The sequence below is a fragment of the Juglans regia genome, chromosome 6 (assembly GCF_001411555.2).
Source record: "Juglans regia cultivar Chandler chromosome 6, Walnut 2.0, whole genome shotgun sequence".
Lineage (NCBI taxonomy): Eukaryota > Viridiplantae > Streptophyta > Magnoliopsida > Fagales > Juglandaceae > Juglans > Juglans regia.
The window spans coordinates 33,236,438-33,260,346 of record NC_049906.1 but is presented as its reverse complement, the minus strand read 5'-3'; the positions used below and the strand labels follow the sequence as shown (position 1 = coordinate 33,260,346).

General features: G+C 38.7%; 1 protein-coding gene across 1 annotated transcript; it reads left to right on the top strand.

Moving 5' to 3' along the window:
• Positions 1-525: 525 nt before the first annotated feature.
• Positions 526-23,909, top strand: LOC108986145 (G patch domain-containing protein TGH). The gene is made up of 16 exons (XM_035690892.1): positions 526-873; positions 1,541-1,631; positions 1,723-1,817; positions 4,108-4,211; positions 7,298-7,359; positions 7,452-7,526; positions 8,923-9,074; positions 9,628-9,703; positions 9,838-9,921; positions 10,069-10,146; positions 18,775-18,919; positions 19,345-19,834; positions 20,013-20,297; positions 20,370-20,498; positions 21,138-21,356; positions 22,877-23,909. Exons 1-16 carry the CDS (start codon positions 739-741, stop codon positions 23,627-23,629), a joined length of 2,973 nt encoding a protein of 990 aa, XP_035546785.1. The 5' UTR covers positions 526-738; the 3' UTR covers positions 23,630-23,909.

Sequence of the window (23,909 nt, the reverse complement as noted above, 5' to 3'; positions counted from 1 at the left end):
ACATGGCTCGCTGATAGTGCACCATATCAGTATATGAAATTTCTTTGTAGAATTTATTTGTCTCTAAGGGTAGGTTTGGGACCTCAAACAAAACACAAAATTCTCATCTCATCTCATCTCATTATTACACATTTTTCAAATCTCCATACAAAATATAATAAACAATTCAACTTTTTTAAATCTCAATACACATTTTTCAAATCCCAAAACAATAATAATATTAAAACTTAATATTTTAAACTTCAAAACAAAATACAAAATTCTCATTTCACCTCCCAAACCTACCCTAACAGTCATCGTAAAAATAATATTAGAAAATATATATTGTAGCCTACTGTGCGCTGCAGCCGCAGCACACTCTACTGATTGAGTGTAAAAAAAAAAAAAAAAAACACAACATGGGTGTGCTGCGGCTACGGGCTGATGTCCAGAATAACTCTAATAATATTCATTAACCATTGAAGGGAAAAAAAAAAAAAAAAAAAGAAAGAAAAAGAAATCTGTTCAACTAATTGTTCCAATTTATCGTTTCAACTTCCAATCACATGTGGTAGAAGTTGGAACCCTAGCGAGGGCTCTCTCTCTACATTCTCCGACCCCGAGGGCTCTCTTTGCTCTGCAACCATATCTACTATATTGTAGTTCGTTAGGATTTAATCCATCTCCTATGTTCTCGTCTTCTCTACTTTGGTTTCGACAATCAGAGCTTTAATTTGGTTACTGATAATTTCACGAAAAATGGACTCAGATGGAGACGATTACGTGTTCTATGGAACACCAATAGAGCGGGAGGAAGAAATCAGCAGCCGTAAGAAGAAAGCTGTGGCCGAGTCCTCTGGTCACCTCCGAAGCCTCCCTGTTTGGAAACAAGAGGTACGGTCACATTTTCCTAACTTTTCGTTCAAATTTTCTTTCTCTTGTTTGGTTCCTGGGAAGCTCAGGAAAGTAAAATAGGAAGAAGACTTGAGTGCCTTCTATGTTTTTTTTGGGTTGCGATATAAGATCCGAAGTACATACACATTGAGCCTATGTAATTGCGTTGGTATGAGTTTTAGTGAAGGCTTTTGTTTGTTTGGACCTGGAGATCGTGAAAGTATTTTTCCTTGGAATCCAAAATGGCATTATAGGTAAAATGTCATCCTTTCCAGAAGGACTTTGGAAATGGGAGTCATTAATGAGAAAACAGCAGATTTTAATGGCCTTTTACCCATTTGCATGTTTATAATAATGTTTTAGATGACTGCCAATCTATAGGGACCATTTTCTAGCTAGTTTTATCTAAAACACAGTGGTGAAAGATCATATTCATGTAGCATGTGTTGTAGCAAGCCCTTAGATTTTGAATTGCATGTGAACTGTCTGATAGTTGGATTTATATCCATATACCTGGTTTGCAGATCATTACATTGCTCTAAGTAAAAGCTAATAAAATATTTCTCGAGTGTTTTGCTTAGGATTTCATAAGAAAAAAGAGACGACGTCTTTGATAATGCTCTTTTCATACTGTTGCTGATTCCTTGTACTCTTAATTTTTCTTCAGGTTACAGATGAAGAAGGGCGACGAAGATTTCATGGAGCATTTACAGGAGGGTTCTCTGCTGGTTATTACAATACTGTGGGGTCCGAAAAGGGTATAATTTTAGTTTATATTTAGAAGAACTAAATTTTTTAAATTAAGACTCGAGTGTAGAATAATGTTAACACTGCAAAACAAATGTGCAGGGTGGGCTCCACAGTCATTTGTATCATCCCGAAAGAATAGAGCTGAAGTCAAGCAGCAGAGCATTTTGAACTTTTTAGATGAAGACGAAAAAACTGTATGTTTGTATCTTGTCTTAGCCTAAATACTGGTTTGCTAAAAGATTTTTTTCACTTAGCAACTGTCAACTTTGTGGATTTGTTGTTGGAGGTTCTAGCTGTTGAAAATGTGGTGCATGTTTGGACATTGTTGATACATGTTCTATTTTACATGATATATGTCTCTGGTATGAATATCAATGAGGGAAGTAGACTAAAAATGGCATGGAAATTAATAGACTTTGTGAAATGTTATATATTTTGTATTGCAATCGTTCATTGTGATATTCATGACCCAAGGTTATAACAAATTCAATTCTTTGGGGGTTTTGAAGATTTTCCCCCTTGCACTTTGTTTGGGAGTTTGGAGGTTGCACTTTTTTTGGGAGTTTGGAGGGGAGAGGATAAAGTGAGATGGAGAGGAGAAAAGAGAGAATTTTGATTCCTTTGTTCGAATGTTTTAATAATAATGGGAGGGGCGAGTGGACGATTCAGTGGGAATCTCTCTCATCTTGCTTGTTTGTAGAGTAGAATTGAGGGCAAAGGACGAGTATGATGTAAATTGAGAATGGGGAGAAATTTGTGATCAGTGTTTGTAATTGTTGAAGTTTGATGAATTTTTAAGGGTCTTTATGGGGTTTGTCTTGGAAGCATCAGTACATATAGAGTACGTATAGACATGATACAAATATGATGATATGTCGAAGGGAGGGAGGGAATGGACATGTTTCTGATACATGGTATGGCATAGAGAGCTTCCTAGTGATGCAGATTCTAAAAAAACAAAAAGCATAAAAGATGCTGAGTGTAAATTGAGTAACTAAATGGATATAAGCACTCCTATACTTTGGGTTCTTTTAGGTGTCAACAACATTTATCAATAGGAAAATTATCTGAAGAAGATTTTCCATTTACCTATGAGTCACTTCCGTTTCATTTTTTTCCAGCCATTTCTTTTTTGACAAGGAAGCTGCACTTCCATGAAAGTATATGACTTTTAGTGACTTTTAAGTACTATGAATGCCATAGATACAGATGTCATAGCTTAGGAGATGTAAAGAGACTACATGTATTTCTTCACAAAAAAATTATGAAGTACTAGTGAAAGCATTCTATTTATAGTTTGAAGGATTATATTGTATTACTAAAACAAGGGTAAGGGATTATGCTAGCTAAACATTAGGGGTCGGCGGTGGGGCATTGCCCCCCACCACCATGTGTCCACCGCCCCGGCCCCGTTGGGTGGTGCGGCCAATCCCTCAAGGGAAAACCTGGCCCCCTCCGAACCCCTGACCTGGGCTTAAGTGCAACCCAAAAATATATAATATATATATATATATATAAATTCATTACCAAAATGACGTTGTTTTGGTAAAGAATTTGTTTTTTAAAGGGAAATGACATCGTATTTTGGGGGGGGGGGTTACGTTAAACCTAACCCCCCCTGTGGACTCTCTCTCTCTCTCTCCTCTCTGTGGCACTGCCTCTCAGATCGTCTGTCCTTCTCGCAGTCGTAGCGGCGACACGGCCCGTGTCCTCTTCTTCTTCTTTTCCTCCTCCTCCTTGGCTTCTCCCTCCTCTTCTTCTCAGACCCTCTCTCCCTCTCAGTCATCGTGGGCCCGTGGCCGTGGGTTTGCGAAATTGTTTTTACTAGTTTTGGTTTTTTTTGTTGTTTCTGATTTGTTGTGTATTGTGTTGTGGATTTTCTCTTTTCTTTGGATTTGATTTTTTTTCCCGATTGTGACAGACGTGGGTGGTCAGTGGACGGGGTGGTGGATGGACCAGGGGTCTGCCCCCGCACCTTGACGCATGTTCAGGGGGCCCCGCCCTTGGGATGCGGTGGCAGATTCTGGGGGGCAAACCCTGCCCTGGGGTTTGCTTTAATATGAGCATGTAACAATTTGCTTTAATAGGGGCGTTAGAGGGATTGGGGGGGGGGGGTTGTGTTTAAGAATTACTATTTAAAAATTAGTTATCAAAAAGGAAAACAAAGAACATCACACAATTGAAACTTATTTATTTATTAATTAAGATGGCATTGTGTTTCATGGAAAGAGTATTTTCATTGATGCATAGAACAGCTCAATTTTTTTTTTTTGACAAGTGAGAACAGCTCAGGTTATAATTGGTAATATTGTAAACCTTGTGCTGAACACATCTATTTCGGAAGTCTAACAATGGGCATGCTAAACAGAGATTGAGGAAGCTATTTTGTTAAGATTGTTGTTTTAAATATATTATTCTACATGTTATAAAAAAAATTACAAGATTCATAATCAACTTTTTTGATTCCTTTGTTTTCACATTTAGGAATTGGACGGTCAATCACTTGGGACATCTATGCAGTTCGATACATTTGGATTTACAGCTGCAGAACTTGCTCGTAAACAAGCTGAAAAGGAACAACAACAAAGGTTAAGTTTCTTTAATTGTGATAATTTATATCAGTATTTCATTTGATGCCCATCTATTGGTTAAGCAAGTTGATTTGCAAGTGTTGGAACTTGGGATTCTGTGGACTAAGCTAAGTAGTAGCATGTATTACATCATCCTTGGCCAACCCAACCATATGGTGTGAACATAATTTTAGCTATACAAAGAAGGGAGCCAAGAGTATGATTTATTTTGACATAGGACTTAGACCGAATATTGGATGTGTTTGATCCTTTTTCCAACAATTAAGATTTGGAAACTATTGATTCTAGAGTGTACTTGTAGATGGGTGCCATGATACCCTAATATAGGGACACCCTACAAAATGTTCTCATGCTTGGCGTTCTAAATGACGGAGAGGTCATAAAGAGTTGATTCGGTCTTCCTATTAAACCGAATTAGCCTAGAACTCGCAATGTATGGGCTTATATTTTCTTTATCGACTTTTTATGTACCATCTCTTAATTCACAATCTTTTGATTATTTTTGTCAAAGACTTATAAAAGTAGGACTGTTCATCCGGGTTTCGGCCCGGGAACCCGGGTTTCAAACCCAGGCCAGACCCGGACCAGAACCTAGATGAATCCGGGTTTTAAAAAACCCAGATTCTGGGTTCCAGGTTGAACCCCATTTTTTTTTACTTCTTCAGTTTGAATGTTTTGAAGGGCTGAAACGTTTGGCAAAGTCGGATCCTATGGTCGTCTGTTCTATTGAAGAGTTTGGTGAGCACATCATTGCTGGTGCTGGAGAACTCCACCTTGATATCTGTTTGAAGGATTTGCTGGATGATTTCATCGGTGGTGGAGAGATTATCAAGTCTGATCTTGTTGTATCCTTCCGTGAGACAGTCCTTGAGAAGTCTTCTGGTATTGTGATGAGCAAGTCACCCAACAAGCACAACCGTTTGTACATCGAAGCGCCCCTTGGAGGAGGGATTTGCAGAGGTCATTGATGATGGCCGTATCAGTCCAAGGGATGATCCTAAAGCTCGTTCCAAAATCTTGTTTGAGGAGTTTGGTTGGGATAAGGATCTTGCGAAGAAAAATTGGTGTTTTGGCTTGGAGACTACTGGCCCTAATGTGGTAGTGGATATGTGTAAGGGAGCTCAGTACCTGAATGAAATTAAGGATTCTGTTGTGGCCGGGTTTTAGACTTTTAGTGGGCTTCTAAGGAAGGTGCATTGGCTGAAGAAAACATGAGAGGTATTTGCTTTGAAGTCTGTGATGTGGTTCTTCACGCCGATGCCATCCACATAGATGGTGGTTAGGTCATTCCAACTGCTAGGAGGGTTATATATGCTTCCCAGCTGACTGCCATACCCAGGCTTCTTGAACCTGTGTACTTGGTGGAGATACAAGCTCCTGAACAGGCACTTGGTGGTATCTACAATGTTCTTAACCAGAAACGTGGGCATGTGTTTGAGGAAACATCAAAACATTCAAACTGAAAAAAAGGGGTACTGGGTGTACTTGGGTTTTGCAACCCGGGTTCCGGCCCTGATTTGTTCTTGGCCGGAACCCGGAACCGGAATCCGGTTTCCTGGGTTCTGGACCGTTTCGGGAAAAAATCCAGCCCGGATGAACAGTGTTATATAAAAAGGACTAGAGAATAAGTAGTCTGTGTGGTTTCAATTTTGATCGAATCAGCCCTTTCGTTAACATTCTATTAATTAATCGTTAAAAATGCTGAATTGGCATGCCATGTGTCATGAAAATAAAAAATATCTAAAAGTAGAAGAAAAAATAAAAATAAAAATAAAAACTAATAAAAAATTTTCAAAAATTGATATTAAAGTATAGGGATCAATTTGTCCAAGAGGCAAACCAGATGGACTATTTAGCATTTTATACCATAAAAACGTATATCATTAAATTAAAGCTTCAATTGAGAATGACTAAAAAGAACATTAGCTAGACGACAATCACCTCGGGGATTAGTCGGGACTTTGTTCTTGGACACCCGGTGCCAAAAAAAGACTAGACTACAAGCGAAACAAAATGAAAAATAAGTATGGATCAACATATGCACAAAAATTAACCATTGTTTCTTTCAATACAATACTTTTTTTTTTTTTATAGGTAATAATAGAATTTATTCCAAGTAAATAAGCATAGCCCAAGTACACAGGATGTATACAAGTGAGTACACCTAGATACAAGCTGTAGCAAAATAGAACTAAGGCAAAACACTACAAATATTACCATCCCTTACAAGGTTCTTCACCCAAAAACTTATGGTGCTAAAGAAAAAATTCCTGAATTCCCCCATGGTTCGTTCGCAATCTTCAAAACACCTCCCATTTCTCTCTAACCATAAACACCAAAACAAACACAAGGGTATTATCCTCCACACTGCTGCACTGACTCCACATCCCACTGAACCTTGCCAGCTAGCCAAAAAGTCCACCACACGCAAAGGCATCACCCAAGCAATGCCTACCCTTGCAAAAATCTCGTTCCACAGCTTTGTCACCACTTCACAATGAAGAAAAAGATGGTTAACAGATTCACAATCTTTTTTACACATAAAACACCAGTCAATTACAAATAATCCTCTTTTCCTCAAATTATCTGTGGTTAATATTTTCTCAAGAGACACCAGCCAACAAAAAAATGCAACTTTACTAGGCACCCTTGCTCTCCAGATACATTTTCAGGGGTATACTTTATCACTATGACTATTTAACGCCTTGTAGAAAGATCTCACTGAGAATCTAGAATTATAATCATGCACCCACAGCAGACTATCCTCCCTATTTTGATCGATCTTCGTATCATATAATTTTACAAGGAAATCAGCAACTTCACACACTTCCCAGCTGTAATTCTCTGGTAAATTCCACATTCCACATTCCAATGCAATACAATACTTAATTAAAATTAAGTATTAATTTCTCTTTTAAGTGCTCTAACCAATATGCACTCACCATATGAGTCTCTTATGTAATGCCTTTTCTTTTGAGAGTTCGAAATCTCTGTTGGACACGCACACACAGTTCTACTTCCTAAATACGTCAGCATGAAATGTCTTGCTGGTCTGTTTATGATATGTTTGTTGTGTATTGCAGGCCATCAGCTATTCCTGGGCCTGTTCCTGATGAAATAATTCTTCCAGTCACAGAGTCTATTGGTTTGTTTCAGTTAATATAAGAGTGATGCCTGTGATAATGGTAATTTTGATACAAATTCTAAGATACGCCCCTGTTTGCTGCTTTTGAATAGGTGTAAAATTGTTGCTGAAGATGGGATGGCGACATGGTCACTCAATTAAGAATTCCCATGCGAACTCACAATATGGTATTTCTTTATCCCGATTTGAGATATGTTTTATTATTTTTATAAGAATATGTTTTGTTATTACAATAATGATTTCCATTTTTAACCCCAAGTTTTCACCCATTTTTCAAACTGTATCCTAAACCACCAAAACCAACAATTGGGTACCCTAAACTATCAATTTCTTTAATTTGCACCTCCATCCAATTCATCCTTAAAACATCACAGAACCTTAAAATTTTTGAATGAATCGTCTTAAATACCTTCACTAAAATTGGTCTTTACTTATTGAAAAAAAAAATGCCTTCACTAAAATAGAATAAAAGAAACAAAACAGAAATAAAAACATAATAAAGAGCAAAAATAGAGGAGGGCAGCCTGTGTTTGGCCACCTTGAGCCTCCCCTTAGGCAGCCCTTATAGGCCCTAGCAGGGCATCTCTTGTGGGTGCCTGGATCTTTTTTATTTTTTATTATTGTCATTTTATTGAAAATAAAAGGTAGTTAGGCTATTCTAATTTATAGGGAGGGTATTTTAGAGGGTTCAATCGTAGATTTAAGGTTTAGTCATATTTAACGGATTAGTTGGAATGTAGGGTGCAAATTGAAAGAGATGGGCACTGTAGGGTACTATTTTTTTGGTTTTGATAGTTTGGGGTGCAATTTGAAAAATGGTGGTGTTAGTTTGAAGGTGCTAAATGAAATTCTTCCTTGTAATTTTTTGGAAAATGCTATTCATCATCCCTAATGTGGCAAATAAATGAATTTTTTTTTCCAAAGTAGGTGAAAAATAAAAAAATTAATTTTCCAAAAATTTGATGCCACATCCAAGGACGATGGTTAATAGGAAGTTGAAAAGCATTACTCATAATATATTTAATTTAATCTGGTTATAGGTTTTTTCTATGGTTTTCATCTTGATGTTCTTATCTGAAGAGTTTCCTGTTTCAGTCTGAGACAGCCTGAAGCCCTTAGAGTTCTAGAAATTAGTACAGGGGTCTGTATAAGCATATGCACAGGGTGAAATAAGTATGCTACCTTGTTTCATTTATTTTTGCTATAATTGGCTGGACATTCATGCATAATGGGTTTTTTACGTGTAACAGTCCCCCTTGAATCTTAGATTGCGGGGTTTGGAACTGTCAGACATTGATTCTGTGTGAAGTCTGTTAAAACACCAGTGTTGATACACATTGAATTCTGATGCTACATTCTTCTCTAGAATATTCTTCAAGTTTTCCATTCTATCTTCGGCACCTCAACAGAAAAAAACCTAGTTTTCTTGTTAAGCTGGAAGTTGAAATCACATCAATTTTATGGTTTCATCTGATTATATTATGGTTCAGTTCAAAATTTCCTAGTTTAGTTAGATTTCAGCACAAACATATCTAACTCCATGTCTTCATTATTTACTCACAGATGCTCGGAGAGAAGCTCGTAAAGCTTTCTTGGCCTTTTCTTCTGATGATGCAAAAGTTCAGCTTGCTGAATCTGAGCCTGTCAAGGGCAACATTGAAAGTTCTATGGAACAGCCTGCTAATGATGATGTTCTGTCATATGAAAGCACACCTGTGAGAAATTTTCCATATATAGATCAATTGATACATGAAGAACTGATCTTTTAGGATTTTTTTCTCATCTAGTTATTCTATGGATTCGCTCAAACTTATGCCCATTTATATATATATGTCTTAGCGTAGTATTTTTTTAGTAGGCTGATCTTCCCACTCCAATAAGTTTGTGGAGCCCCAAAGTGGTTCCATTGTATGTGCTAGAAAACTTCCTCCTGGACCATGGCCACCCTTTAGCATGATGCGAGTGATTTTTTTAAATGAATTGCAAAGTCACTCTAGAATAGCCATTTTAGTTGAGAACAAAACTAGTGGTCAATGGAATATTATGACTATATGGCCTCACTAATGATTTTGTAATTGTTTTGAGAAACAACGCAAAATATTGAAAGTATCAAATGCTTTTTTACCTTGGCACAAAATCATGTGACCACAGTCTCAGTTGCTTTTGCCCAAGGATCTTTTAATGTCTAAGATTTTTATATTGTTGCAAATGGTTACATTGAAATTCCTGTTGCAGCTAAATAAAATATCTGACCTTTTCTTACTTCAGGTTTACGTGCTCAATCCAAAGCAGGACTTGCATGGTCTAGGTTTCGATCCTTACAAGCATGCTCCTGAGTTTAGGGGTATGTCTCTGAAAGTATATCCGGTTGCTTATAAAAAAAAAAAAAACGTATATCAGGTTGCTGCTTACTCTATGATAGCTACAATGCAACCATGTCTTAAATGCTCTTTTCTGTTTTAATTTTTATGTGTTCAGAAAAGAAAAGATCTCGTATATCTGGGAAGGAGCCTGGAAATCGAAAAGCATACATGGCCAAAGATAATCTTTTTGGTTTCAAGTGTAAGATCTATCATCTGATCAGTTGGTGTACATGCCGTTATTGGCTAGAGTATTTTGATTTGGATCTTTATCTGATTCTTGTTTTGTTTCAATTGTATGGATTTCTTTTGTTGAGTTCGATTTGACGGATTAGCTTGAATTCAACAGCAGGAAATGTTGCTCCTGGTTTTGGCATTGGAGCACTTGAAGAACTTGATGCTGAAGATGAGGATGTCTATGCCTCTGGTCAGTATTTCAAATCAGAATTAAGTGATTTGTCTTGCTAGGATCGAGTCTGTTTGATAGAGTTTTATGCAGTGTTTAGGAGCCCAGGCTTGACTTGCTGGTCCAACATGTTTGGCTATCCATCACTCCTAGTTTTGGTCAAGTAACAAGTTAACTCCACAACCATAGGGTACACTATTGTTATCTTAAGGAACCAAGGCTTAGATAAGGAAACTACTGTACCTATGAAGTTTCACTTGACCTGGGCAATTTAGACATTAAACTCAAAACCTCACAATGAATCCTATGGAGATTGGATCCCAAGTTAAGTCATAGTATGAGGTCCCAGCCACACCAGGCTACGTCTGTTGTTAAGACTTTATATTTCCTTTAATAAGAAATTCTCATATTAACCAAGAAAATGGCGTGCACTTGTGAAACAATATGAATACTGTGGGATTTTTTTCTGGTATTTTTGTAAAACTTTTCATAAATTATTTCAAGACTTGGAAAAAAGTTTAAAGGTTTACCCATACGTCATTTCCGATCTACTAGAAGCTGTTTTGTTTTTTCATACAATCAACAGTAAGGATATTTATGATGTCATGAGGAGTAATGACTATATGATCTGATTGAAGTGAGATTTTTCTGCTGATTCAACTTGTAGTGCACCTGCTTTCCCTTTTGAGTTTCTATAATGCTCATGCCCATAATTTTTTTTGTTGGTAGCCACCCTTTTTTCCTCTTTGTATGAGTCCGTGTTTTACTTAACTTGTGGTTAACCACGCTTGGGTTCGTGGCACCATAACATTTCTTATCTTTCTTAATGTATAAGATTTTTATTAGGCTTTATGAACATTTATAACATGACATATTCTTGTACATGGCATTGCATAACATGACATAGCATGGCATATTCTTGTACATGGCATAACATAACATGATATGGCATAACATGCTCTGAACGTTGCATGACATTCCAAGGCATACATGATCCAAGTACTACATGAACATGGCATATATAATCTAAGCATTTCATGAACATGGCTTGCACAATCTGGCTATTCTATTACATGGCATACTTGACTTGAATTACTACATGAACATCTCATGGCTTTCATATGATTCAATCAATCAAACAAATTCATTCATTTAAGCATACTCATATTTCATCAAGATCGTGAAAGGAATCTAACCTTGACTTGTCTCTTAGCATAGCGTAGATAACCATCATAAGCACATCATATTTTCATATATAACAATAATATTCATAGTGCGCATGCATTTATATGATCAAACTATTTATCTCTTAGCGTTGCTTCCTGATTTCCAACTTGTAGCGCGTTACCTATATGAGGTGCTAATCATCACTAACCTTTCTAGAAAGATGTGTCATAGCATTCTAAATACTTGGAATCATATATAATAGTATGATTCAAAACTCATAACATATTCCTTGACTTCTATTTAAAACATAACTTAATCATTTTATAAAAATCTTAGTTAAAAGTCGATTGAAATATTAACTAAATAATGGACCCAACAATAGTTTTTAAAAAAATACTTTAAAATCCCTTTAGACTTACTGCTGCAAAATGGTTTGTAAACTCCCCCCTAATTAACATAAATGTGGACCCTTAGAGCAATAACTCTTACAACACAGCCCACACTAAAAGCAAATCCAATTTAAAATCACATGTTTAATTGAACTCATCCAGCCCATATAGGAAATCAGACAACGTAATGCACCAATTTAAAACATGAAATCTCCCATAGGCACTGTAGGCTACACTATAATTATAAAGAAAGTCTCTTCAATAGGATTTACAGAGGCCTATGAACAAGGGTTTTTAAGGGTATTTTGGGAAATCATCCTAGAGGGCATGGGTATTATGGGAAAACTAGTTATAAGGGAAGATATAGGCTTACGGGGGAAAAAAAAAGACTCTCAACGCATACAGAGGGGCTGAACTGAAACAAAGGGAGTGGTTGTGCGATGCTCACCGAGAGAAGGAGGCTGAGGCGACGGCGGCTCTGGAGTGGTTGGAAGTGACCGGCGACGCGATTGGGTCCTCTGGGCAGTGGTGCGATGCAAGAGAGAGAGAGAAGGAGAGTTAGACCGAGAAAGTGAAAATCACGGGGAGAGAGAGATCTCGTCGGGGACTTACCGGATAGGAGTGGGTTCAACAGGGTTGGGTTGGCCGGCGTTTTCTAGCACCGTGGGTGGTGCTCCGACGTCCTAGGGTGGTCGGCGGTGGCTGGGCAGAAATAAGGCTTATGCAAACTTGTTGTTTCTCTAGGTATTTCAATGTGTGCAAAATAGAGGCTTTGTGGGTTTCTTATAGGCGATGGGAGGGAACAACGTGAACTTTTAGGAGATTGGCTGAAATTTGAAGTTGCCTAGACTTTAGGAACCTATCCTTACGTGGATACAGTTTCTGAGAGGGTTTGAAGAGTTTGAGTTGGGGTTGATCTCAAACTGGAACCCGAATCTAATACGGGGACTTAGTGGATAGAGTATACGAAGGTTTTAAGGGGAAAGGAATCACTAATGTAATCTATCTGTTAGCACAATTTCAAAAATAAAAAATATATATATAAAGACAATAAAATAATAATAAATAAATAAATAAGTAAATGAAATACTAGTTTTAAGCCCTAAATTTGGACCCATATGTTACAGGTTATGAGAGATATTTGGCCATGGTAGAATATGTGGACGGTGGGAGAAGAGGATTCATTATCATCCCCAAAGAAGTAGAGGGAAGGGGCTGGAAAAGGCTGGGCATAGTGAGGCCTGTAGCAGTGTAGAGACCATTGGCGTTAATGTTTAGAAAAGGGGCCAGCTCTCTTAAACAGCAAATGTTGATGGTGGTTGCTCCTGGGAAGGATGCTGCTAAGAGGCGGTCATGTCTTAGTGCCCTGTTTCTGCCATTACAGGAGACCAAAGCAGATGTAAGTGCAGATGAAGAGCTGTTTGGGACTTACAGGGGAACTGATACAGAACGAGAGGGACAATATCAGTATTTGTGAGAAGGTAGTGACCGTTTGTGGAGATGTGCCGAACAAGGTCTGATACGCCGCTTGTCTAGAAGTTATGTAAGAAGGGAGGGTGGCTTATTGTTCAAGGGAGTAGGTGCAGCGGAGCTGACTTTAGAAAGTGTTAAAACTGATCTGTTGAATTTGAGGAAAGTGGTTGATGGTTTAATATAGAAGGTTGACGTGGGTTTGGGCTTGGTCGTGAGCATGGAGAAGCACTGGCTGGTGCAGGAGATAGTCATGGGATCATGTAAGCATGGGAGAGGAGGAAGAAGAAAAATTGGATGATTGGGCCGCAACATTCTCAGGCCAAGAAAAGGAAGATGATAGCCCAACCCAAATTAAGGTATCTGGCCAAGAGATGGCTAGTCAAAGAATTTTCAGGCCGCTCTCTTTTGAAACGGGTTCTACCTCTGGAGCAATGAAACAGATGCCGACAACTTTGATTTGCTTGTTGGTGGTTGCACAGAAATCATTGCCGAAAGATTGCAACTGGGTGGTTGGTCTTCAACCAACAATTTTCTGGTCGTGGCGTCAGTGACAACAAGAAAGGAAAAATACAAAGCTCGGCTATGAGGCAGAAATTGACGGTTAGATAGTTGACGATGAGGAGGACAAGAATGGTAACTCACTTGAGACAGCATTAGGATCGGCCACATTTGCAAAAGAGGATATGCAGTATTTGATCTTGATGGGGCTGAGCGATGAGAGTGAGGGGGTGCCTCGGCAAGTTTCAGGTCTTGGCTTGGAGGTAGTAGATGGGTCATTTGATGAAGATGTTTGGGAGGAGCCCAACCCTTGAACTCCTTAAATCCGAATTGATTAGTAAAATGACGGTGTTGGATTGGGTTATTCACAAAGTAAAGGAGATCCAACATTGTGCAGGGCTCTCACATGATGGTTTTGAGGACCAATTTTTGGCCTTGTTGCCATTGAGGACTGGACAGACCCATCCAAATTATGAGGCGCGTACAATTCAGCTAAGAAAAGAGACAGAGAACTAAAAACTATTGCTTGGTCGGCCAACTATGAGGCAAGAGAAGGAGTTCTAGTAGTGGGAAATCAAAGGAAGGGCAAGGGCAAAGACAATAGTTTTATAAAGCCTAAAATTGTCTCGTGGATTGTAAGGTGGTTGAATGCGATTGAAAAGTCCTGCAAAAGTAGAAACCAGCTTCGCAAATGTAAAGCTAACATCATATGTTTGCAAGAGACAAATCTGAAACTTCTTAAGTACATTAAGGGGTTTGTGGGGTTGTCAACAAGTGGGTTGGTCTTATTTACCATCTAATGGGGCTTCAGGGGCGTGTTGGTTATGTGGGATATGAGGATGGTTGAAAAAGTGGAAGTGTATTGAGGAATTTATGGTGGCGTTTTCATTTAAGAACGTAGAGGATGGATATTTGTGGGCCTTTGCGGGTGGCTATGGTCCTAATGTAGATAATATGAGAAGACAATTGTGGGATCAATTGGGTGGATATTTTAATTTCCACTCAATTCCAAAGTGAAAGATCAAGAGTTTCCCATCTCCACCCAACCATGGAGTTCTCTGATTTCAGTTTTGACTGGATATTCCTTGTTGGTGGCACTTCATGTGGGCTAGCAATCAAGAGCACCACTCTTTGTCGAGTATAGATACCCTGTATCCCCAGATCTAATCTTAAAACAACTTTCCAGGTTGTGCTCAATCTTTGATTGTGGCAGCATTATTGGAGGTCGAAGATACTTAAGTTTAAAAATGTGATTGAAATCCGAAGGCTTCATCACAGAGTTAGACAATGGTGGTCTTCCTATCAATACTACGGGGCTCCAAGCCACATCATGGCATGCAAACTCAAGATGCTGACGAAAGATTTGAAGGCTTGGAATGAGCATGTTTGGCAATGTGGAGTACCAAGAGAACTCTTGGAGGAATTTCAGGGTTTGGAGGGTCTGCAGGAGATGAGGGTTCTCTTTGAAATAGAGAGAGGACGTAAAGCCCATAGGATTGCGGACCTGGAAAGGGTTTCCTTAATGGGAGAGATTTTGTGAAGACAAAAATCGAGGGCTTTATGGTTGAGGGAGGAGGATAAGTGTACCAAGGTCTTCCATTGTGTGGCGAACTTGCATAGGAGGAACAATGTCATTGAGACGATGTGGCAACTTCGAATCTTCCAGTGATCATGATGCATATGGTCAGTTATTATGAGCACTTAATTGTATAGATTGTCTATACAATTCACTTGGAGACCAAATATTTGATAGAAGCATTCAAATCCTTAGATCAACAAGAAGCAAAAGTAAAGAGCATGTCTGGTGACAAAGCTCCAGGTTTGGATGTGTTCACTATGGCCTTTTTTTGAATTTGCTACGAGGTGATCAAAGATGATGACATGGAGGTCTCTCATGAGTTCCATGAAATTGGAAGATACGAAAAAAGTCTCATCACAACTCTTATTGCTATCATTCCCAATAGACCAGGTGTAGTAGGGTAAAAGACTATCACCTCATTAGCCTTGTGAGTGGGATGTACATAATTCTTCCAGAAGTCTTGGCAAATAGATTGTGTGCATTGATGGAGAAGATTATACTGAAGCCCCTAGCATGCCTCTTTAAAAGGTAGATAGACACTTCACTTAGTACTTTGCTGGTGGATGCTGGGAGAGTAGGCTTAAAATGAGAATGCCAGGATTACTGCGCAAGCTGGACATGACAAAGGCATATGATCGAGTCGATTGTAACTTCTGGCTTTACATGCTCCAGAGACAAGGCCTTGGGGAGAAATGGTGTTTTTGGAAAAGTAAGTCTCAACACAACTCGTATTGCTATCATTCCAAAGGACCAGGTGTAGTAGGGTAAAAGACTCGCCCTATTAGCCTTGTGAGTGGGATGTACATAATTCTTTCAAGTCTTGGCAAATACATTGAGTGCGTTGATAGAGAAGATTATACTGAAGCCCCTATAATGCCTTTTTACTGTGCAAGCTGGACATGGCAAAGACATATGATCGAGTTAAATGTAACTTCTTGCTTTACATGCTCTAGAGACATGGCCTTGGGGAGAAATGGTGTTCTTGGATCAAGCATTGTATCTATTTTGTCCACTTCTCTATTTTGGTGAATGGCGCACCAGTGGGATTCTTTAACAGCTCTTGGGGTTTGAGGCAAAATGATATAAGTATTGTGGTGGGTGGATTCCTAGATTCTCAGTGGGGGAGACAAGTACTGTTACACTTGATATATCCTATATCATGTTTGCAGTGACACTCATCTCTTTTTTTTTTTTTGGGGGGGGGGGGGCTAATCAAGAGCACATTAGAGTTTTGAGGGCTCTTCTCTCATGCATTGAACGGGTTTTGGTTGCAAGTAAACTTAGCAAAGTTTGAAATGGTTCTAGTGGGAAATGTTCCTAATGTGGGGGAACTTGGCTATCATTCTATAATGCAAAGTATCCTCCTTGGCTATGAAAGATCTTAGGTAATTAGAAAAAACGGAGCAAAGGTTAGCTAGTTGTAAGGGGAAGTATTTGTCTAAAGGTGGTAGGATTACTTGGATTAAGAGCATATCCAACTTGCCTACATATTTCTTGCCTTTGTTTCCACTTCCCACTAAGGTGGCCCACCGTATAGAGACGTTACGACATGATTTCTTTTGTTGGGGGGGGAGGGGGTAGATGATGAATTTAGTTCAACCTTGTAAAATGGTCTACCATATGCACTCTGATCCCATAAGGAGGGTTGGAAGTTCGGAATTGGTTGGCTTTTAATTAGGCTCTATTGGGAAAGTGGTTGTGGAGATACCAACTAGAAAGGGAGGCTCTATGGAGGACTGTCATTTATTCAAATTTTGGTGGGGCTAGGGGTGGATGGAGTATGAATGAGGTGATTGGACCATATGAGGTGGGGCTCTGGAAACACATAAGAAGAGGATGGGAAACTTTCTCTAGACATATTCGGTTTGCAGTGGGAAACTTTCTCTAGACATATTCACAAGGTCACAGGAAGCCTCGATTGCAAATCTTTTCAACCTATCCAATGGCTTTCCTCAATGGAAGTCACTTTCTTTAGAATTACAAAATTGGGAAGTTGAAGCATTCATTGTGTTTAAAAATCTTGTCTACTCTACTAGAGTGAGGGTGGGAGAGGTAGATAAGATTGTCTAGAGTCCTTCGGAGAAAGGGAAGTTCATAGTCCGTTCATTCTATAAATCTCATTATTTACTTATAAAAAATAAATAAATCTCTCATTATAGACAATGCAAATCCTTTCCCATGGAAGACTAAGGCACCTCCAAATGCAGCTTTATCCGTATGCGTGGCCTCCTTGGGGAAGATCCTCGTCATAGATAATCTAAGGAAACGACAATTTATCATAATGGATTGGTGTTACATGTGCAATACGAGCAGGGAGATGGTTGATCATTTACTTCTTTAATCCACGTGTCTTTGTGAGAATTCTTAATTCATGAGTTGTAGGGAGCGATTGTGAGGTTGCCACAACTCTATGGAATGACTTCTTTGCTAGAGTGGGATTAGCTTGGATGATGCCGAGGGTAGTTGATTTCCTAGCAAATTGGAGAGGCTCATGTGGTAATCTACAAATTGGAGCGACATGGAGGATGGTCCCCATTTCTCTTTGGTGGTGTCTTTGGAGGGAAAGGAGTGATAGAAGCTTTGAAGATCACTAGCGACAAATCATGAATTCCTTGTATCTCTTGACAATCATGCCTAGGTGTCACTCTTGCATGTGTCCGGTGTACTTGGGCTATGCCTATTATCATCAATAAAATTCTTGTTTAAAAAGAATGATTTGTCTACTGACCCGATCAGTTATATGGATTGATGAAAGTTTGTTTTTAAACATTGGATTTTCATTTTTTTTCATGAGCAATGGCTTTTCACATGTGCTTCTATTCCTGTAATGTTGGATGCTGAGTGTGAAAGCGCTCTGACGATCTCAGTAAGTGATATTGTTATAATGTTATTGAATTATTAAATTCGAATCTTCCCATCAACTTATGTTTTGGGACGATTGGTCATTTAACACGGTATCATAGTAGTGGTTTTGAGTTTGAACCTTGACCACACCTTATCCTCCATTCTAATAGAGATTTCTCTGGCCAACTGATAGGGGGAAAACCTGCCACACGTAAGGGTGAATGCTAGAATATAGATCAAATGATTAAATTCACCACTTCTCATCAAAACATGCCTTTGGGGCAGTTGGTTATTTAACAGCTATATTCCCAAGAAAAAATTTAATATATAATCTTCCCAAGAAAATAAGAGTTGATAAGTGTTTTAGTTTTTCTTAATTTAAACCTAACACAAAATATGTAGCTTATTATTGCCATTGTTGCTTTTGATGTTACCGTCATTCAATAGGAATTTGGTCCCCTTGAATTGAGTCTGCTTCTGTAAGTTGATATTATCTTTGATGGGGGAATAGTTTTGTTAACTATATGTAGTCATGCTTTGTTAATTTCACTTTTAGTTACACTGAGACTCTGTTGTACACACCGTGTACCTGGATGCGTCTTTTCTTTTTTAATGATGTTTTATTATTGATAAAAAAAACATAGTTACCTTGATGCCCATGATCTAAGTTTCTCTAACTAAAGTAAACTAGCCTTTCAGGTTTGGACCTCGTGGATACTTATGTTCAAGAAGTTGAAGAGCCATCTGGATTGATCACAGACAGTAAACAAAAGTTGGTTGCAAAGGAGCATGGTGTTCTGCCTGGCTTTAGAGTTGCATCAAATTCTGAACAACAGTTGGAACGGTACTTCTCGTTGTTGTTCCTACTACTACTAGATTTTTCCAATAAGATAGATAATATACTACCACCATTAGTATTAGTTAGGCTTCACAAATTTCCAATAATAACAGGTCAAATCCTAGACCTCCACGAGGATACTTTGTATTAATCAAAAGTATTAGTTATATAATGTATACAACTTGGTAGATATGTCTTTTATTTGTAAAACACATGCTAGCTGTTACTATTTTTTCTCCGTTAATCATTTCAGTCAAGTTGTTATACTTGTGGATACATCTAGTACTCCTGTGGATTTTGGTTAGGGCATATTCCCCCCCCCCCTCCCAAAAAAAAACAAATATGCATATATTGTCATTTCCACTTGCTTCTCTCTTCACCCCTTCTGCCCTTGTTTATAACTGAATTATTATCTTTGAATTGTTCTTCAGGTTTGATGCTCCTGTAATTCCAAAAGATTTTGTACCCCACCACAAGTTTCCTGGTCCTCTTGAGACAAACTACAAGCTTGCTGATTCTCCTCCACAAGAGGTCCTTCCTCCAGAGGATAATAATCTGAAACTCTTAATTGAAGGGGTTGCAACTTTAGTAGCCCGATGTGGTAAATTATTTGAGGATCTCTCCAGAGAGAAGAATCAGTCAAATCCGTTATTTAATTTTCTTACTGGAGGAAATGGCCATGATTACTATTCAAGGAAGCTTTGGGAGGAGCGGCAGAAACGTACCAGTCAAAGCAAGCAGCAACTGGATGGAAAGTTGTCTTTGAGTACACAGAGGATGACAGCAGAGAGCCGTGGTAAAATTTTAGGGGAAAGGCCTTTGGAGAGAAGCACTAAAGATTTGGGTTCATCTGTTGCATCTGCAGAAGTCATTCAGCTTCAATTCAATCTTTCAGATACATTTACAAAGCCTGCATCATTCGTGAGTGCCATGCATCTTTTTAATCTTCCTTTTTCTCTTGGTGTTATTAATTATCTCGGCAATCCAGGATTGACCTTTCTCTTTAATTCCATTTCCTTATATCGCCACTTTCTAATACTTGGTTTGATTTGCTTTTAGAATGTATTGATTTTTTTCATTTCTTAATGCTGGACTTTAGAGTGGGTTGCCTGAAGTTATGAAGCCTTTCAACGACGACCCTGTAAAGCAAGAAAGATTTGAGCAGTTTCTCAAGGCAAAGTATCAAGGAGGGCTTCGCTCTACTGATTCAAGTGGAGCTAGTAATATGTCAGAAGCAGCACGTGCTCATGAAAGATTAGACTTTGAGGCTGCAGCTGAAGCAATACAGAAAGGACAATGGGGTAAAGAAAGCAAGTTCTCTCCACAGCAGTTTGTGGAGTTTTCAGCAAATGGAGGGATGCAGTTCACTTCTGGTGGACTAGAGGTATTTTTGAGGTGGTTAAATTTTAGATTTTGAGTTTCTAGTTTCTAATTCAATTTACTGATTTGAAAGCAGCAAGTCAAGGATTCTGAAGCTGAGGATCTGGTAATGAAGAAATTGTTCCCGAAACGTGAAGAATGCCAGTGGCGCCCTTCACCTGTCCTATGCAAGCGCTTCGATCTCATTGATCCATATATGGGGAAGGTAGTATCATGTGTTTTCTCCTTAGTCTTCTTTTTTTTTTTTTGTTTCTTGATCTGCATTACCCAAGGCCTCTGTTTGCTTTTTTGGTTTTCGTTTTATTTTCCTTTTCCCCCTTTTTCTTTGATTCCTTTCGAGAAGGATTTACCATTTTTTTTTTTTATCCAATTCTTTCCCTTTCTTTCTGTTGACTGGATCAATTTGTGGTGCAATGTTCTTATAGCATTGCATAGCTGCTACTTCGTTTCGGTTTATTTAGATCTCTTGTGCAGATGCAATGGGGATATTATTTATCTTTCTAGGCATATTGAATCTGTACGGTGATAAGGACTGGAAAATCGACCAGTCTACTAAGTAATTTGAGTTTCCTTTTTCCACACCTACTTTTTGCCTCTGTTTCTCCTGTGTTCTAGATTTTCCTGCATTGGTAATCCTCTCTCTCTCTCTCTCCCTGAGGATGAGAGGGGGTGGTTATTCAAATCTCCTTTATATTTAATCCTTGTTTCACATTTGAAATGCAAGTGCGATAAATGAGTAGGTACTAAGTTTCCTCATCAGTCAATAGATGCACTGTTAGAGCTGCCATATAATTTTTTTTCTCTCTAGATTTATATCAACTCAATTTATTTTTACCATTTGCAGCCACCCCCTGCTCCACGGATGAGGAGCAAGATCGATACTCTTATTTTTACATCAGATTCTGTCAAATCAACAAAAGTGGAAGAGACTCCAACTGCAAATAGAGACTCGCACCCTACACCCCAGTTTGACGTTCAAGGAATAAGGCAAGACGCGTCTAGCAAGGAAATCGAAGTTGAGGTGGAAGTTGAAAATGTTGAGAGGCCAGTTGACCTGTACAAGGTACTTTCCGATCTGTAGTATCATATTTGTTATTTAATTTCTAGATATTTTAGGCAAGACAGTATTTGGCCTCTTTACCACCTGATATTTAATACTTATCTCTCCAACTAAATATTATTTTGATTTGGATGAAAAAAGACTACCTAAAAGCAATTTAATCTAATCCCTAGAAGTTAGGCACGAATTAAAGAGTACCTATTTCAATTTCCCATTCTTTAGCATTGTAGTTTCTGATTTAAAAGTAAAAAAGAATTGGGATCTCTGGAGCCTTTTCTTATATGCAAGGGATATATCTGGAGCTTAAGCGCCTATTCCTTCTCTTTATTCTCTATATCAAAGCTTATCTTCTTGCTTGTCTCTCCCCTGAGTTTCCAGAAGTTCATGGCCTTTAGTAACAACAACTGTGGACTTGAACGTTTTGGGTTCGTTTTTGCACTATGAACTTCCTTGAATTACTTGATACACGGTAACTAATTCAGATTCTGGTGGATGGGTTCGTGTATATGGGGTATAGGATATAGTTGGCTTGGCTTTTAGGATATTGATGTACTCTTGGTAGGCATCTGATAATATTGAGATATATTTTTGTGATGAGGTTAATGATATTCATTATGATTTCTTCATATATACATGGACTTACCGATAAAAAAAATATATACATTGGCTTTTATATGCAAAACAAATAATTGCTCTCTCTCTCTCTACCCTAAAGGTGAATCCTACTCCTAACGTATTGGTGCTCCTTCTTGTTTGGTTAATTATATGTTGATCAAAGAATGCTAAAAGCATGAGTTCACGTCATATCTCCTTCCATAGTTGAAACACCTCAATTTTTTGTTTAGTATCCTTGATGTCCCATTATAGCAGGAAAGCTCATCTTTGATCTTTTCCCCTAGGAATGACTAGCCCAAGATGGTGAAAATATTCTCTCTCAAGTCGATCTTATTTTCAACCCAGACTAGTTTCACTACTTTTTTTTTTTTATTGGCACCGGGTATTCGGGAACAGTGTCCCGACTAATCCCGGGGTGCACAGGCCCTCGACAAGGAGTTTTCCATAAGTGCACATCAGGAAATTCAAGGGAAAAATCTCCCACTCTAATGGCTCCTAGAGATTGTTTGCACCCAAGGGGATTTGAATTTAGACCTGGAGAGCATACCTCCGAGCCCAAGGCCTTTACCACCTGAACCAACCCCTAGGGGTTCAGACCAGTTTCACTTCTATGCTGAGGGTTCACTGAAGTTTCAGTTCATACTTCTAGTACTGCTCACTTTAATTAGTTTGATGCTAAAGCTTTTATATGAACTAATTTTTTCGCTGGTATTTTGGCTACTGGTATTTAGTTTACAGGAGAGTCAACATATGTTCCTGATACTTCTGCAGTTGTCCATCTCTTGAATTTGACAGTGCATCTGTTTGGTTCTTGCAATTAACCATATTCAGTATTTTAATTGCACTTGCGCTTATTCCATCAGTATGATGTTAATTTGTTGCAAGACTAACCATCTTCACTTGTGCAGGCTATTTTCTCTGATGATTCAGATGATGAAGGGGAAAGCATCAGTCTAAACAAAGTTGAGGATCCAGGAAAGAAGATTGAAGCGGCTACTACGACGTTAAACCGCTTAATTGCTGGTGACTTTCTGGAATCCTTGGGTAAAGAACTAGGCCTAGAAGTTCCCCCTGAAATGCCCTACTCAACAAACAAGGATGCAGGAGATGCCAATTTCCTTCCGGTCCAAAATAAGCCGCCTTACACTCCTATAAGCAGGACTCGTGTAGATCGTGAGGAACCTCATGATCAGGAGATTGCTCAAGATGGCAGGTCTGAGAAAACTGAGCTCGTTCATGGTAACTCAGACAGAACTGGTAGTAGTATATATATGGAGACCGGTTCATCTGGGAAGAAATTTGACAAAGTCAATCCAGAAAAGCTTGCTCAAGAAAATAAGAAAGCTAGAACACCCTCAGGCCGTCACCAGAATTGGAATGACGGTTCATCATCCGAAGATGAAAGGAGTAGAAAGTTGTCTGGGAAACATCGGCATAGAAGCAGTGGTTCAGATAGTGATTCATCAATTGATCATCGAGATCGACATCATTCTAGGTCAAAAGGGAGAAAGAAGGAATCGTCTCGAGAGAAAACCAGTAGCAGCAGAAGACACTCAAAACATCATAAGCGGAGAAGCAGGGATTCTCCAGCCAGATCTCGACATGAAAGCAGAAGAGAGCATGGAGAAGCCAAGAGAGAGAAACGCAAAAACAGGGTTTGAGAGCATCAAGGTTCTGTTTCCTTGCACTCGGAATGATGGCCATGGAGGAGGAGGCAGCCTAATAGCTCACTTGATAAGAATGCTTTATTATCTTGCACTGCTTGTGAAGCTTCATTTAGAAGATTTTTTTGTTTCTCAAGGTGAGATGTAGGGCTTTCCGATAATGTTGCTCAAACACAACGCAATTGAAATTTACGAAATGCTTGGAAAGAGGAAAAAAAGAGCTTCAAGGAAAACGCATTACCTGTCAGTAAATATTATACAAAAAAATGTTTTATTT

Excerpts from the sequence above, each read along its gene's own strand:
- LOC108986145 (XM_035690892.1), top strand. The coding sequence starts at position 739 with ATGGACTCAGATGGAGACGATTACGTGTTCTATGGAACACCAATAGAG. Across the intron at positions 9,922-10,068 it reads TAATCTTTTTGGTTTCAAGT|CAGGAAATGTTGCTCCTGGT; the intron begins GTAAGATCTATC and ends TGAATTCAACAG. Across the intron at positions 21,357-22,876 it reads GGCCAGTTGACCTGTACAAG|GCTATTTTCTCTGATGATTC; the intron begins GTACTTTCCGAT and ends TCACTTGTGCAG.